This window comes from Camelus ferus, chromosome 13 (genome assembly GCF_009834535.1).
Source record: "Camelus ferus isolate YT-003-E chromosome 13, BCGSAC_Cfer_1.0, whole genome shotgun sequence".
NCBI lineage: Eukaryota > Metazoa > Chordata > Mammalia > Artiodactyla > Camelidae > Camelus > Camelus ferus.
The window spans coordinates 14,340,714-14,358,066 of NC_045708.1; the positions used below are offsets into that span (position 1 = coordinate 14,340,714).

The 17,353-nt window shown below is 35.3% G+C and overlaps 1 protein-coding gene across 12 annotated transcripts in view; it reads right to left on the reverse strand.

Annotated features, from left to right (window-relative positions):
- Positions 1-17,353, reverse strand: part of EIF4G3 (eukaryotic translation initiation factor 4 gamma 3) — a 319,236-nt gene that overhangs the window by 121,999 nt on the left and 179,884 nt on the right. For 7 of the 12 annotated variants that reach the window (XM_032495366.1, XM_032495369.1, XM_032495364.1 and 4 more), the window contains 5 exons: positions 14,441-14,461; positions 13,340-13,519; positions 12,662-12,776; positions 5,463-5,560; positions 3,351-3,473 (listed from right to left, as the gene is read on the reverse strand). In XM_032495366.1, the coding sequence (XP_032351257.1) occupies positions 3,351-3,473; positions 5,463-5,560; positions 12,662-12,776; positions 13,340-13,519; positions 14,441-14,461 (537 nt within the window). The remainder of the gene's footprint in view (positions 1-3,350; positions 3,474-5,462; positions 5,561-12,661; positions 12,777-13,339; positions 13,520-14,440; positions 14,462-17,353) is intronic. The other 5 variants (XM_032495372.1, XM_032495370.1, XM_032495371.1 and 2 more) reach the window with 1 other exon arrangement.

The following is a 17,353-nucleotide window of genomic DNA, read 5'->3' on the forward strand; positions in this document are numbered from 1 at the left end:
TTCAAACATCTCCACATATATTGCATGTTATGTTTTACTATAAATCCTGCTATCCAGGCTTGAAGAAGAGTCACCTCTGACTCTTCCCTCTCTCTTACATCTAGGGGAACCATGCAATGTGTTTACCTGGACAGTATCAGTTTATGCCTGTTGTCCCAGCAAAATGACTAATAGCATCCCCATTCATTTATAAAACTGCCCCAATTTAGATAAATTATATGGTAACCCTTTTTATAATTCTTACTTAGTAACCAACTGCTGAGTATTTCTGTAACTGGCTTCTTCTCCTTCAACTGACTTCCCAATTTACTGACTAAAATGGCAATAATCTCCCTTCACCCAATTTCCATTCTCCATATGCCTTTTTGCACATGCTGCCTCTCTGTATGGAATACGCTTCTCTTTCTTTCCATTTTGTGAATACTAATCTGGGAACTCAGAACAAGCGGTATCTCTGCTGTGAAGCCTTCCCAGACTCTTCCAGTCATTCTCTGTGGCTCCTGAAATAACAATAATTGTAATACTAATAACAGATAACATTTACTGAATGCTTTTCATGTCCTGAGCTTAAGCAATTTTAAGTATTTATTTCATTTAATCCTTATAATAATTCTATATGATACATTACATTTTCCTCATATTTTAAAATGTGGAAGCTAAGGTTCTGGAAGACAAGTAATTTGGCTAAAGTTACAAAATTAAGTTGTGGAACTGGGACTTGAAACCGAGTAAACCTGATTCTAAGCCAAAGCTTTAAACCTCTCCCCTGTACCATCTCACCTGTACCACCATTAATATGTTTCTGGGATCCAACACATTTGAGTCTACTGTAACTATGACCCACCTGGTCACCTCTGTGTTTTCATAGTTCTCTCTATACACTTCACAGGAGGATCAGTCATATATCTCTAAGTGTCCTCTGTCTCCCTTAAAGAGACTGTGATGAATTACTGACATGGAAGGGGCTTTGCTATTCACAGCACATGCAACTGTGACCCAAAGCAGGTGCTCTGTAAAGCCAAAAGCAATACAGTATTTATTCTTCAGTTATAAATTGTGAACAGGGTTGACAACATCTGCAGTCTTACTAACTAGAATGTGGTTCAGGATCTATTTAGAATCAGGCCAAAGCTGCAAACTAATAGTCTTTAGGCTAACCTAATGGATTTATTTGGCTGGCATAGTGTTATTTATTAGTAGAATTAGTTGCCATTTAAAAGTTGCAGATTTTTAACATAAATAGAGATTTCTAGCTTCTTTTGAAACACTGGGTAAACATTTTTACACGATATAACAATTGGGCATTAATGACCTCTCCTATTCTATGTGCACCACATTCTTTATGAATTTCTGGAAAATGAAGCCAAGTATTAGTTGCCATCATCAGGCTTATGCTGTTGTTTTCCTTAAGGGGAAAATGGAGTATTTCTAGTGCATATTTCTGTTAAAAAGCTATTTGTTCATTCTGTGAATTTCATGTATTTGGAAAGACAACAGATTGCTAAGTATAGATTTAAATGCAAACTACCTAATAAAATAAAACTGATGCTTCATTACAATATTATACCTCAAAAGAACTATCAGCATTATAATTAGTGCCTGATGAACTTTATCAATTAAAAGTGTACATTTAATTTGCTTTATGATTACACAAACACATATATTTGTATTCAGGCCCGGGATCCCTAGGGAAAGACAAAGAGCAAAAGGATTCCTGTGACTAAAGACCGAGAGATAACTGGAAGAAGGTGGGATCAAGTAAGATCAAGAAAAACAAACTCCAAACGGAATTAAAATGCAAAAAGATACACTAAAACATATTTAAATTGAGGATTTAAACACAAATCAACAAAAGGCTGTCAACTATATGGTTTGACAATAACAGTATTTTAATTAATGTGGGAAAATACAGGCCAAAACTGAACTGCCCTGATCAACCAATCCTAAATTTTTGCTATAGGATACTGCTACCTAACAGAGCACGTAAGTAAGTAATTTAAATGTGTAAATGTTGCTTTGCCCCACATTCACTTCCAGGGACAAGATTAAGTATAAGGCCTCTTTAATCATTCCAGATTTGGAATATCCCTGGGGAAATGATGAAGAATGGTGAAAGGTTCTAGTAACAATCATTAGTATAATCTTACAATTTATATATCTAAGATGATTACATATTATACTTAACTAGATGATGGAAGGTTGAGATAAATGTCAGCCAGAGAGTATTATCATTTCCAAGTGAAACACAACATTACACAAAATTCCAAGTTTTAGGCTTACTCAAAATTCACAGATTTTCAAGGGGCTCTAAACTCAGAAATCTATTTGTGATTTCAATTTTTAAAGAACTTCTTTTTAACCCATACTATGAAAATCAAGTCAATAGTCTATCATTCTGAAACACTTTATATTTGATCATCCATATCACCTGTTTGTAAACTAGGCTCTGAGGAATACCTCACCATCCAGCCACAAGAGGAGGGAAGTAAGCAGCCCCTAGTCCTTCATAACTTTGGTGTTATCTGTTTTATATGTTGGGCATTCCTTTCAGGTATTTGGAAGATTTGAAAATCACTCATCCTCTCTCAATGGTTTAGCAAAATTTCAAGTAACCAAGTGATGAAATCAGAATCCTGTCAAATTTGGGGGGTCCATTCTCTATGGTAGTTTACTAAACTTCAGCTCCTCCTGGAATGTCTTGATTTCCAAAAGCGAGAAAGTAAACTCTTGAAAGACCATAATAACCACATTCTGCAATAGGCACAAAAAGACGTTTGACAGAACTTAATAATAACCTTCGTAAATAATTAAAGAAGTATAAATAAAGAAATAATTTCCTCTACTCAGAAAGTTCATTTATATAGTCCTAAACAGTAAGAGGTATATCTATAATACATCTAAATATGCTCTGAATAACACAGGCCATCATCTTAAATGATACTGTTCAATAAAAATGTTTAAATTCTCAACCTTAATGATTGCATCAACATAGCATGCACCATTTAATTCCTAAGACTCCATACTGAAAACATAAAATACTCATTAAATGATAAGGTTTCCAAAGGAACACAGCTCCTTTTGGTACCATGCAACAATAATTTATTAGGAAGAGTGGCAGCAGCTATGCTCTGAATGTGAAGATAATACATAAAATACTATCAATAAAAATTTGGAAGTTATAACAATTTATAAAGAGAAATGACATGCCTGTTTAAATATCATTTAGATATTCGAGGTTATGAGACAACTGATGGAAATAAAAAGTATGGTCAAGTGACTACAGAAAAAGAGTTCAGCAGAGGTTAGTGAACAAACACACACCATCACCCATCGTGGCACCCTTGTCTCACCTGAGGAGGAGTAGGCGTGGACGTGGGTCTTCCTATGGGTGGAGTAGGATTTCTGCTGCCACCTCCAGACATAATTTCCTCTGTTATGTCTTTACCTCCCTGGTTTGGATCCCGAATTCTTATCTATAAGGTTACAAACAAGATGGCATATTTACAGATGGGTGTCTATGTAGTAGATTTATAGGTATATGATGTATTAAAGGTGCAAACTGGGAAACCTGTCAAATATCAAAGTTGATAATCACCACATCTAATTGTATTTCAATCACAGAACCATATGGGGTCGCTCAAAGAAATTTAGGTCATTAGTTCTGACCTGAACTAATTAGAACAACAAGCTAAAATGAAACCTAGTTTGCTGAATTTCTAGGTCAAAAAGCCAAAGTATTAACACTGTCTTATAAGCACTGCCAAAATGACTGACATAATTTATAATGCTTAACATAAGACAAGATTCATAAAACAGTCTTAGAATATGGAAGTTACTCTAAAGTTTTACAGGCTTTAAGTGGTTCTCTAACAAAATAAAAAATATACATATCCTAGGACTTAGAAGAGGAATTTATGCTATGGATAGCCGTATACATGCATGTAAAGATGCTCACTGAAGTACTGTTTTTTTCCAGCAAAGACACAGAAAGATCCTAAAGGCTGATTAAGAACACAGTAATCAAAACACTAAGCTACGTCCTTACAATTAAATACGAAACAGCCAGTAGGAAAAATGAGATGGATCTACATGTACTGATATGGAATGACTGTCAAGATGTATTGGTAAGTGAAAAGATGCAAGACACAGAACAGCGTGTATGGTCTTTTAACTTTTTTTCTAAGGCTACTTATGCTTGTAGAAATCAATCAGCGGAGATGGTGTTATAATGGAGATAAAGTACCTGGGTCTAGGCCTTTCATCCTGGGACAGTGCAGAGACATCAAAGCCCCCTCTGCTTGTCATTACATCTACAGCTTAATCAAGGTAGCCCTGGCTTCTTGAAAATTTCAAAGAATTCACTAATAAAACCATCCAGATTCAGAAGCTTCTGGGAAAGTAGTTCCTTAATAAGATTTCTAATATCAGCTATTTTTTCAGCTATGAAATCTTGTTTTTACTATAGTTTTAAGTATTCTTTTACAATTCATTTGTTCTTTCTTCTTCAGTAATAACTATTAATACTATCTTTCATTTTCATTATCTTCTTTATTAGTTTTTCTGCATTCTTTATTAGTTTTTCTGCATTCTACCATGCTGTTTCAACATTTCCAAAGCATAGCTTCTCAACTACAGTGTCACAATACACTGGCATGTCATGTTAATTATAATCTGTGCACAAATAATTTGTCTCTATTAAAAAAGAACCAAAGGTTTAAACCTAATTAATTTTTATTCAGTGAGAGTAGTCTCAAGAATGTTGCTATGATGTTGTTCCCACCTATTTTATTTGTGTGACCACGGGAGTCTCTATTAAACATCACCCATTTTGTGTGTTCTGATGGATAACAGATTGTAAGCCACTCTTCTACAAAATATTCTACAATGCGAATTTCATATTACCACACTCTAATTCTCTTGGGCCTGCCTTACTAGACAGAAATAAAGTCTCTGTAATTTATTAAAAACAATTAAATTTTCTAAATTCTGCTTTCTGTTTCTTCAAATAAATCTATTCCATAGGAAGGATTTTTCTCATTTAATATTCTATACATTTTCTCTTGTGGTATTTTTTTCCCTGTCAGTTCATATTTGAATATAGAGCTAATTAGGACCAGAATTAAAAGACAATAAGGATGTAAGAACTGAGCTTAAATTCTTCCCACTTAGTGAGACCCTAGCACAATGAACCTTCCCAGTTCTAAAGCTGGAGGGCATACTGTCACTCAGCATATCTAGCTCAGCACATGTTGAAAACTGACGTCAAGCAAAGGGTACTTGCAACATCTAGTTATATGCCCATACAAATTCTCTAGGTATAGTGGTAAGGATATAAAGGAGGAATAAAAATTGGCAGTCATTTGTGAACTGACATGAATAATGATTACAGCTGTGGGTAAACTTATTTGATAAGTAAGTGGACATTCTATTTTAAAATGAAAAAATTAATAAAAATTTCTTACTGTTTTTTTCTCTCTCTTGGCTGGAGGGGGTTGCTGTTGCGTAGGCACTATGATAGGTGCTGACTGATACACTGGCTGACTTGGGTAAAAAGGCGTTCCTAAAGAATTAGAAAAGAATGAAAAGAAGCACTCAGTTATTTGTCAACCACTATAAAACTACTAATGGCAAGGTGAATCTGGACAATTTTAAGAAGTCAAATAAAAACAAGCATTCTTCTTAACTCATTTCACTTCACTAGCTCCCCTTACTGAAGTGGTAAAGGAGCAATTCCTAAACAGTCATAAACGCCTATCTTTTCTTCAGCATCCAATATAAAAAACAACTAAATAACCAACTCCTGCAGATTGCCACCAGTTACCACTTTAAAAAAATCTATCCTGGGGACCCACTGCCTCCAACAGTGATTCTCAAACAAGGATTTGTGTGAATATGTTTTGCGCGTAGGCTTGGTCAAAGGCAGGAGAATGTATCTGATCATCCTGGGGGTTGGGGATGTTCTAATTCTGCATCCTACTTAACGGAGAACCACTCTCATAGGGAACTACCATTTAGGCCTGGCGAATGTCCTGTTGTTGGGGCTGAAAAAAAACGAGACAAGCAGCCTAAGGATAAAGTCCAGATTCTAGGAATCCAGGCTCCAGGTTTCTAACTACATTTTCCACCATTCTTGAACTCCATACCTTTGCTCTACCTATAACCTATTCCCATCCCTTCAGTACACCAGTCTCTTCAACACTGTTCATGTCTTTGACTATACTGCCCCTCTGCCTGAAATTCTCTTCCTCCACCCACCCTACACACTTCAATGAATCCTTAACTTTCAAAATTTTGACTATTATTATAATTACTACTAAACCAGAGTGCTTATAGCAGAGGTGATAAAACGGGGTCAGATACTGGATACTTCTGTAGGCTGAACCTACAGACTCGCTAATAGATTGCATGTGGGTGTAAGAGAAAGAAATTTCAAGGAAAATTTGTACAGTCTTTCGTCTGAGCAAATGGATGAATGGAGATACTACTTAAAAGTTACTGTGCTATTTATTTATTTACTGAGATGAGGAAAACTGGAAGAAGAATAGAATCTAAGGCAGAAAAATCAAGAGCTCAATTTTGCACATGTGATGTTTGAGATTCTTAATAGATCTTCAAAAGGGGATATCATGTAGGCAGAAAGAGACACAAGTCCAGAGTCAGAGATTTGGTATCCATTTCAGAATTGGAGTATATGGACAACATTTAAACCATGAGACTGGATAACTAAGGAAATGAGTACAAATAGAAAAGAAGCTCAAGGACTAAATTCGGGGGTACCTTATGTTGTTTAGAGGCCACAGATACGAAGAAAATCCAACAAAGAAGATGAAAAGGAAAATTAAGGCAGCAGTTAAAGTGAAGAAAATGGTTCAAGAATGGGGAGAGTGCTCTATTATGTCAAATGGTGCTGACAGGTCAACTAAGATTTCACCTTTTGAAGTAGAATTCACGGGTGATCTTGATAAAAGTTTTGTGAGTGGGGGTGGCGGTGTTCATCCTCATTAGGGTAGGTTCAATAGTAAATGAGATAAAGAAAATGAAGACTGTGAATATAGACAGTTCTTTTTCTTAAAAGTTTTGCCATAAAAGGAAGCACAAAAATGGACTATTGCTGGACAAAAATATTGAGTCAAAAAACCTTTCTTTTAAATGATAGGAATAAAACAATATACCTATATCCGAATGGAACTAATCTGGCAGAAAGAAAAAAAAATTAAAATGCAGGAAAGAGAAGAGAACTGCTAGAGTAACAGCCTTAATGGCTACATGAAGGGATGTAGTGTACAAGTGAAGACTGGCCTTTGGTGGGAGAACACGGATAGCAGTCAGAGTAACAAGAAGGAAAAAAATGAGTATGAAGGTAATCAAATCCTCGGTACTTTAGTAAGAAGTCAAATACTGTAGGCTCTTATTATCACTGTCATCATCAACATCATCACCATCCCCACCATCATCATATTAATCTTGACGTGGAAGTTTCTTGGAAGCAGTATGATTTGCAATATCAGAATTTTGCAGGTATCAATTAGGTTTCAAGAATCAGATTTGGAAAAGATCTAAACAGTATTTAATCTAAAAACATGATTAGGATTTCAGTAAGTTCAACATAAAAAGAAAAAAAATCCTTAGTTATCCTCTAGTAGTTAGTAAACTATCATCAAAGTAGAGCTCAAATAAGCAACTCTATGCTACTATATTATGTCACTAGCTCCAAGACTCAGAAAACAAACCCCTAAAATTGGTTTCAAATGCTGCTAGACAAGCAATACAATCTGCTCAGCTTGTCACATTTTAAAGCTATAAAATCCAAAAGGTGAAACATTCCTTTAAAAAAAATTAGATTCTTCTAATGAAATATTTTTGAGTCAACATGACTGGGGCACAGGCTGATGTACAATACATGTACAATAAATACCTGCTGAACACACTTGGCAGAATAGGATAATCTCAATACAGTGGGGAAGGGGGTTTAAACACTAAACTAGTAAAACATCTGGTCAACTGTGGACCCCAGCAGAGGAGGCCTTCCACCCTACCAAACAATAGTTTTCTTTTATAATCTAATCCACTTCTTTTATAGGCAGGGACATTTAAAAACACTTATTTTATCTATTAAAAATGTGAATCACTTTTGCATTACTATTTATCAATTAGGCAAGTTACTTAAATGTCTCTGAACCTCTTATGCATGGAATGTTGCAGGTTTGTCTAGATCAGGAGCCTGTCAACTAAGGACTAATACCATTTATTACAAACAAAGTATTATGGGAAGACACCTACAAACAGAGTTCATCTATGATCTATTGCTGGTTTCCCATTATAACGACAGAGTTGAATGGTTGCAAGAGGGACCATATGGCTGCAAAGCCTAAGATATTTACTATCTGGCTCTCTATATGAAAAGTTTTCTGACCCCTATTCTAGATCAGTGGTTCCCCTAACTTCAGTGTATAAGAAAGGTGTCAATGATATACGGCAAAATTTACGCAGTAATAGCCATGAAATATACACACAAACACACAACTATAGGCTTGCCAACTTGACATTTTTAGAAAGGATCGTTCACTTTTTTGGAAATTATTTCAGTCCTACTCCTTTGTTGTTAAAACAGCCTTCCTATATGAACTATGATACTGACAATAAATAGTAGTTTTCTTCAAAGTCTTACTGGCAAAATTTAAAATGTTATAGTCATGTGTGTTTATTCCTTAATTTTACTTTATTTTATATTTATTTCACTTGCCTAGAATATTGAAAGATCTGGGAACAACTGGTCTAGTCAATATTTAGACTTCTTCTCACTGCTAAAACCCCAAGCATAAATATCACACAAGTAAATTCCTGAAAGGCAAGGAGACTATTTCAATAATCTGTATTCCACAAAATACCTAGCACAATGTCTTACATATTGCAGATCCTCAAAAGCCTTTCAAAACCTTCAGTTTTCCATAGAAACAAAGATAAACATAGTAGTTAAATATGCAGGTTAGCACAAAGAAATCAAGCTATGCCATAATATACCCAGAACAATAATAATGTGGTATATAACCATATCACCAGATACAGTATTATTGCTCCACAAAAACACAAACTGATTTCAGATGCCAAAAACATTTCCCACCTTCACACGCCATGGAGAACGATGACTCCGTCAGCTCTTATTAGCTGAACGAGGTGCCCAAGCCCCAGTGAGACTCAAGAAAAGAGTAGAAAGAAGATGACAAGAGGAAAGGGAAATGACATGGCGGTGAGAAAAAAGGAGAGTATACTGGTTTGAAGCAAGAGAGAACAGAATGGGACCATCTACCATCATTGAGAATTGTAAATTCTCAGATTTTTTTTCTCTTTCTCAACATCACTGCTACCATTAACCATACCCCTTTTCTCTCAAAACTATATTTTTCATCTTAGGCAATCACCCTCTAGGGTTGGCTTAGAAATAATTTCAGTCTCCATGAGGTAGTTTTCTGATATGACAGGCATCAAAATATTTAAGAAACATTAATAAGAGAAAAACTGAAAAGTGACATTGAGCAAATACTATTCATTACTTACATTTCTCCTCAACACTGTAGAAACACTGCAAGCACTATACTGTATAAATAGAATTCTATGACCTTAGTTCCTGAACTTCAATGTAGTTAAGAATATTCTTTGAGAACCACTGTTCAAGATTTAAACCAAGCAGTGAAGTAAACTGTTAGTATGCTGGAGTGAACTGCAAAGTTAAGGATGAAGAACTAAGAACTCTGGGGAAAATGCCATTCAACTCACAAACTCCAACAATAGGGCAAGAAGTAACAAATCTCAGATTTGTTCTTTGCCAGTTCAGATATAGAAAGGTTCTCTGTCCTAGAAGAGAGGACTCCAGCTTCAGAACACAAAATTAGGATCCTATCCCCATACCCACTTTTAACCTGAACCCAAGACTAGGACAGGAAAGGTGGAAGAGGAAAGGGGATGCATCAGGAGCAGAGGGGAAATTAAGAAATGAGTGGAAAGGTAAGAGAAAGGGAGAGTTCAAGAAGAGGAAATAGGGAATGTTGAAGGCTTCTAGACCATACATAAGACCAGGACAGCTGCCCCAAGGAGTTACAGCTGAAGGACCTACAATTGGTAAGAGCTATTTGATTACAACTTTTGATTCTGATAAAAGTATGTTAACTAGCAATAGGCTTTAAAACTAAAACATCTGCCCAAATAATGAAAATAATCTAAACTTCTATCAGTAGAGGACTCGATTAATTATGATTCATTCTTTAAATGAAATACCATGTAACTTAAAATTCTATAGGTAGTGAAGTGGAAAGATGTCCATGAATATACTGTGAAATGGGAAAAAACAGGATGTTTTAGAACATTATAAATAGTTTGTACCCATTTGCATTAAAAATTGTTTAAATATGAATGGTAAAATATGTATCAATCTGCTAAATCATTATTTCTTTAGGGAGTAGGGAGGGAGAAAAATTGGTTATTCTAATGTTTTATGTCCTACATTATTGGTGTTTTTCATCCTTAACTTGGTTACTTTCATAATGAAAAATGATTTTAAGATGTTTTTCTAAGCTTAAGGAAACTATGGAAGTATTGTTTTAACCCAGGTGATCAACTACCTACTTGATTATCTACTGGATCTGCCTAAAAATTTCCTGGGAAAGAAAGAATATCTATCAAAAGGAACAGACATCGACAATATCTGAAATACAACTGCATCTCAACATACTGCTTTTTTGCAAAAATATACAAATATGGTTTTATATAATAGAAATAAATGTTATAATACCATGTTTATATATACACACACACAACCAAAATATTTCCCTACTAGCAAACTCATCTGTATTGTTTCTATATATATTGCAGCAGCAGTATTAAGAGCAAGAAAGAGGGCTAGCAAAGACCTATAATAATGATGACATTCCCTAAGCCAAAAAATCATTTATATAATTTTGTAAATAAATAGACTAAAATTCAGTGAGACACCTTTCAAAATGATTTCATAAATTCGAAACTACAATTTGCATTCCCTTTGCAACATGAGATTAAAAAAGAAAGTTAATTTTAGCACGTTTACTCTGACTGATAATCTCATCGTAAAGTTTTTCTATTCAAAAATTTCTAGATAATATCTACAGCCAATTTTACATTTAAAAATAATTTTAATTGGATTTAAGTTTTCAGAATAAGTACCAATACAAAAGCACTAGACTTGTGCAAAAACTGTGCCTTAAAGCTAAATCAAGGGGTGCACAGGTACTTCAACAGTACTGGCAATTTTCTGTGTCAAAGCTGGGTAATATGCATATACTATTTTCCTTTAAAACTCATATATATGTAACATGCATTATTCTGAAAATACCAAGTATTTCTTAGTAAAAATACTACTTAATAAAGCTGTGTTAAATAAACATACAAGCAACAGAAAGGTTTTCCTTTTCTAAAAAAGGAAAGGCTAGGTAACACTTGGTTGCTTTGCCTATTTCATCTCAAAACTAAGAGAAACCTTCTTGAGCTATTCTAACACCAATCAATTCTTCTGTAAAGGTTATTAACTAAGACACTAAATCCCAATGCCAGGAAATTAGTCAGCAGATACGTGTTTATCTGTAGCAGAGCACCATCTTAAAATAACAAATTAAAGTTTTAATCAGTCCTTGCTGTAGTGGAAAAGATCAATGCTGACTGAATCTTAAAGCTTAATTTTTCTACTTTTGCTGATTTTATCCCTTAGAAATCACTTTCTATGGAGTAAAAATAAAAGTGTAGTATGTGATACAAATTTATTAAATAAAAATAAGGAATTTTCATTACTCCTTAGTTTAGTATTGGTTCACACACCAAGTATAAGCACAGTGCTTGTTTCACTACATTAAAAACAAATACAATTTTTCAAGGCATTAAAAAAATTTTTTTATCAAGGCATTTTCATTTAATTAGTCCTCAAAACCTCCTCATGACACAGACCTTACCACAATTCTGCAGAAAAGGAATAACAGGTATACTGAGTTACATTTAACCATCCCATATATATTCTCTATGTGCCCACCAGTCTCTAGGTGCTAGGAACATAGCAGCAAACAAAACAAGTAACATTCCCTGCCTTCATGGGTATTACATTCTAGAGGGAAAACATTAACAAATGTTTTAGTAAATGGTAGTAAATACTTAGAGCAAAAGAAATCATGGACAGAAGATATGGTAAATTTATGTTATCAGCAAAAATCCACTAAAAATCTAGGTAATGATGAGTTGGTAGCAGACATCAGAACCTTGAGACATGGGCTATTTGCAACAAAATTACCAGCTCCTTCAGAAGATGTAATTAATGATATATATTTCATTTTGGTTTTTTTTTGGGGGGGGGGATTAGTTTTATTTATTTTTAATGGAGGTACTGGGGATTGAACCCAGGACCTTATGCATGCTAGGCACACACTCTACCTCTGAGCTATACTCTCCCCCAACTACGTATATTTCTATAATATTCTTTCCTGGTAAGGCCACTCTCTAAAAAGTAGCTTTTGGGTCATAACTGTTTGCAACATTTTATTTAAAAATCCTTCACATCACTAAACCTCACTGCCTAAACTAAACTGCAAACAACACAATGGAACAAACACAGCAAATTAACAGAAATTGCTCAATTTTTCACACTTACCATAAGCATTGGGGAAGTCCCCAGGTCCTGGTCCAGGATAAAAAGGACCTGGCCCTGGTGGTTGAACTGGATACTGTTGTGGGGGCCCAACATAAGGAGGGCCACTGTGACGGTACTAGAAGAGAAAAATTACATACATTTATAATTAATATGATGGTAGGTTACTATGGAAAAATAAAGCATGTGTGTGTGTGTAAAAGAATCATTTAAATGAGGTGAAGCCACTTTGTTAAACATACTCAAAATGCTTGCTTGCCATTAAGATGCAATGAGGATGAAGGAAAAAAAAATGTGCCTTAGGTAAAGCCATACAGCAAATCAGTGCACAGGCAGACATCAGATCATTGTAAAATTATTTCAGGCTGACAGCTTTCAATGACACTGAATGATATTACTGGAACAGTTAATTACTGAGTCTCTTTTAGAGCTATTTAGGTTGTGGGTAAGAGACTGGGGGAAAGCTAGGAGATTAAAAACAATTTCTCTATCATCTTAGAAAAATTTAAGTAAAGATATAGAAATATCTCTTTACAATATTATAGAAACTAACAAAATGGCTAGACTCATATTCAACAAAAAAAGTTCATACATCACTAAAAACCAATGCCATCACCCACTCTCCCTGTTCCCTCCGATCCACTCTACTGATGGACCACATGGATCTGAGAGATACTTTACCTGTGGTATACAGTACTGAGGACCCTGGGGCACTGGGTACGGCATGGGCAGATGGTTAACCATCATGATGTGCTGATTGGCCTGATACACTGCGGTGGGTGTCTGTGCACCGGGACGAATGGAAGGACTGCTGTTCGGGATGGTAGCTCTAGGAGGCTGTATTTGAGGCCTCTGGAAAAACTAAGGAGGGAGAAAAAAATATTTATTATTATTTTTTTTTTTACAAATGGGAGTATGTGAATTTTATTATTATCTTGTGCGTTCTTCTTTTTTCCACTTATAAAAATCTTATCAGTGTGAATTAAAAAATACAATATACATAAAAACAGACTTAAGTGCCTACATTTGGGTTCACAAAAACATTCCACATGAGGCTTAGGCACACCAGGTCAAGTTTTGATAAATGTCATTCATTTGAAAACAGCAGGGCAGCCTCACTTTTAAAATGAAATCTCAGCTAATTTCAACAAAAAATTCCACACCATAATTATGAATTTCAAAATGTGTGGTAAAATATGACATAAGGGGTAGTTGGTATCTCTCTAAAAGTTCTTCTGTTGTATAAAAGCATTGATTCTTTCATAAAGAGTAGGTGGTTCATTATCAACTTATTAAAAGTTAAAGTAGTCCCCTAAAAAACTACCATTCAAGTAATTTAGAAAATATTTAGAAGAACAAGAAATCTCTCTGGACATAAAAATTTTCATCTCAGTCTATCAAGGTCAAGTTAAATTAAAACTATCTGTAGAGTTGTCATATGCTAATTGTCACATGATGGGAAAAGCATTTTCAAAACAGTGGCAACTTCATACTAAACTGAACTCAATTTTGCTTTCTCAAATAGTTTGCAATAAAGGTGGAGAATCTAGACAGGATTGAGAATGGTCTGGAAGATGCAGAGCTCAAATGTCTCAAACGGCAACCAGTATCTGTGGTTATTTCTGGTTCTCACTGCAGGCTTAAAAGCCTTGAAACAATATACCAATAGCAAATTCCCACCATGAATGCATGTATTCATCAGCAAACAATCAGTCTTACTCTAATAATAATACTAAGGGGATAGAGTAATAAAGAGGCCATGCAGAACCAGTAGTGTGTTACCTGGATGGGTCTGAATCCTCCCTTCAAATATGAAGCAAGAAAGCAGCAGGAAACAGAAAGAAAGCCAATGGAAAAGCTTACAGATCAGTAGGAAGGGGTAGGACATAGCATGCAGCTCAACAAAAATACCTTTCTATTTAGTAAAAATAGGAGAAGAAAGATTAGAAAATCAGAATGACAATTCTCCACTTGAGAATTCAAGGACACATGGAATTGAAGAATCAAATGGCATTTAATCCAAAGTAAGTAAGTCCAGCAACAAAAATATTCTAATAGTAGCCACAAGTCTTAACAGCTTGAAAGGAAATGTATGCTTAGTGGTACAAGTACAAATGGAACCGCTGATTCCCATTCTTGACTCTCAGGGACTTCCCATTATGTGATACGGCATTAGTTATCTAGCATTTCTGTGATCTACTCTCCATCTTCAATGGAGATGAGAGTTAATAATAGAAGTGCCATTTGTTATTTTAAAGTTTGCAAAAGTCCTAAGATATAACTAAACTTTTCAACATACACCAGACTCTTCATGATAGAAACATGCTGTTTTCAACAAACCAGGTATATAAGAGGTCACTTATAGCTTTAAAATGGGTAAATATAGTAATAGTCTGAAAACGTGGTCTAGCTTCAAAATCTCCTGATTTGTCTCACAAGTCCAGACATGAGTGTTGTTACTGATTCAAACAAAGGCATGGGTCCATTCAGGTCTTATCATGTCCTACTCTTAAGCATCAAGCTACCCACAGGTGGTAGAGGAAGTAACTTTTCACCTTGTGCTGAATTGGAAGAATTGGGATCCAGTGCCCAAGGCTCATTCCCATTCAGCCCTAATACTCCTGGGCAAAGAAAGCCCTAAAGAGGATAAGTCACAGAAAAGCAATAGACAGCAAGGAATAGCAGGAGAATGGAGTGAATGGGGGAACCAGATGGCAGAAGCCACAGAAAGTAGTTGGTGAAGATGAAAAGAAAATACAAGAGGCAAGGTTGGTAACACAGGCACCTGAGCTGGGCCACAATGACAGTAATATTCTTCAAATTATCTTCACTGACACAGCTTTGGTGACAGACAAAAGAACTTATGTCAGCTGCCACCAGGAACACTGGACTAATAAACTTTCCATTCCAGACTTCATGTCTCTTAATTACATAGCAAATAGAATCTATTATTCATCAATGTGTATGAGCTGTAAACACACTTCAGGAGTGAATTTTAGCATTTTTATAACTCGGTTAATATATTGGGAGCCACAAAACTGTTACAGGACTCAGGGAGAGGAGGGGCATTCATTTGGATCAACTCATTGAGGAGGGTCATTCATCTGGCTCAACTCACTGAGCACTACTAGATGTTAGACATAGTGGATAAAAAGATTAATTTTATAAGATCTTTTTCCATAAACTCTAGAGGGCAGCCAAGACGAGGAGAGTATCAAATGGATGATCCATTGTGGTTAGATACATGGTGTTGTGGGGGAGAGAGAAAGGAAACTAATCTAGTAACTTATACAGAGCAAAAAACATAGAAATGGGTAAAGTTTTCCCATAAATTTTAATTATATTATATGTGAATACTTTTCTTGCCACTATTTTCCAACTGCTCTGCTGGAATTTTTAACCAGCCTGCCTAGAATAACTGAGACTACATCTTATTCAAGGAGATTTCTGAATAGTATAAGACTCTTTTCTTCAGTTGTTTTGAAAGAAAATTAAGTGTTTCTAATGATACTCCTAATATCAACATACAGCTGAGCCAGTAAAACACAAAATTTGTGGTTATGGGGACATACAATTTTTTTTTATAAACTAAGATTTCAGCTTTGAAGCTAAGTAGAAAAATGTATTACACAGGCACATTAAATAGCAATAGTAAAGATTCATATAGCACTTTTAGCTACCAAGTACCTCTCTAAATACTTCACATTATGTTAAGTTATCCTCACAACAAACTTCTAAAGCAGGTACTATTATTAACACCACCCTTAGATATATGAGGAAATCGAGGGACAGGGAGATGAACTTGCTAAAGGTCTCCCATGTGTAATTTAAAAACATTTAGGTTCTGGGTCTGCACTTTTAACTGTTACACACTCTACCTCTCATGAAATGGAACATCCTTCATAATTTCAAACAAGCGATGTCAGTCAGAAGAAACCTTTTTTTTTTTCCTCCAAAAAATAAAGGGATGTGGAAGGATGTTTGTCAAACTACACTAATGGGTACCCATCCCTCAACCGAAACCGATTCTTGGCATGAAAAACATTCCATCAGTTATCTCACGAAATTCATGTTTATCATTCGGGAAAACAAATTTCCTCTACCTACAAGACTCTAATTTTCTATCTCCCTTAGAGTAATTGAAATTTGTTCATATGCTTTTCTATTCCTGGTACATTTAGCAGGACTATTTCTACTCAACTTCAATGCAATAAGATTTTTACAATGACAGGCCATTTGGAGCTTGTTTTTCCCTTTAAAAAGTACACCACTACTCTCTCTCTCTGTTTTTCTCTCTCTCTCTCTCCCTACCCCGCCCCCCAAAGTTCTAGTATCTACAGGACTAGAAAAGGTATAATAAGGTGTAATGGCTGGATATGCAAAAGAAATAAAAAGATATGGATTTTCTTTTTTGTACTCCCTCCTAACCATTCAATTGTAAATATAGCATAAGATTTAATAGTGGTGAAGGAAATTAAGATTCCATGGGTAGGCATGGCAGCAAAACACAGATTATTAAAAAGAATGTGTGAATGTGAATGGGCTTTCTCAAACTGCTTGCAATTGCTTCTGAATCCCTTTTCCCCACTGCTGAGTGATGAAGAATCATTAAAAGAATCAAACTGTCCTGTTTTGGAAGTAGAGTACAGGCCACTAAGTCTAATCATATACTGGAAATTTGACTCTCTTGTATGA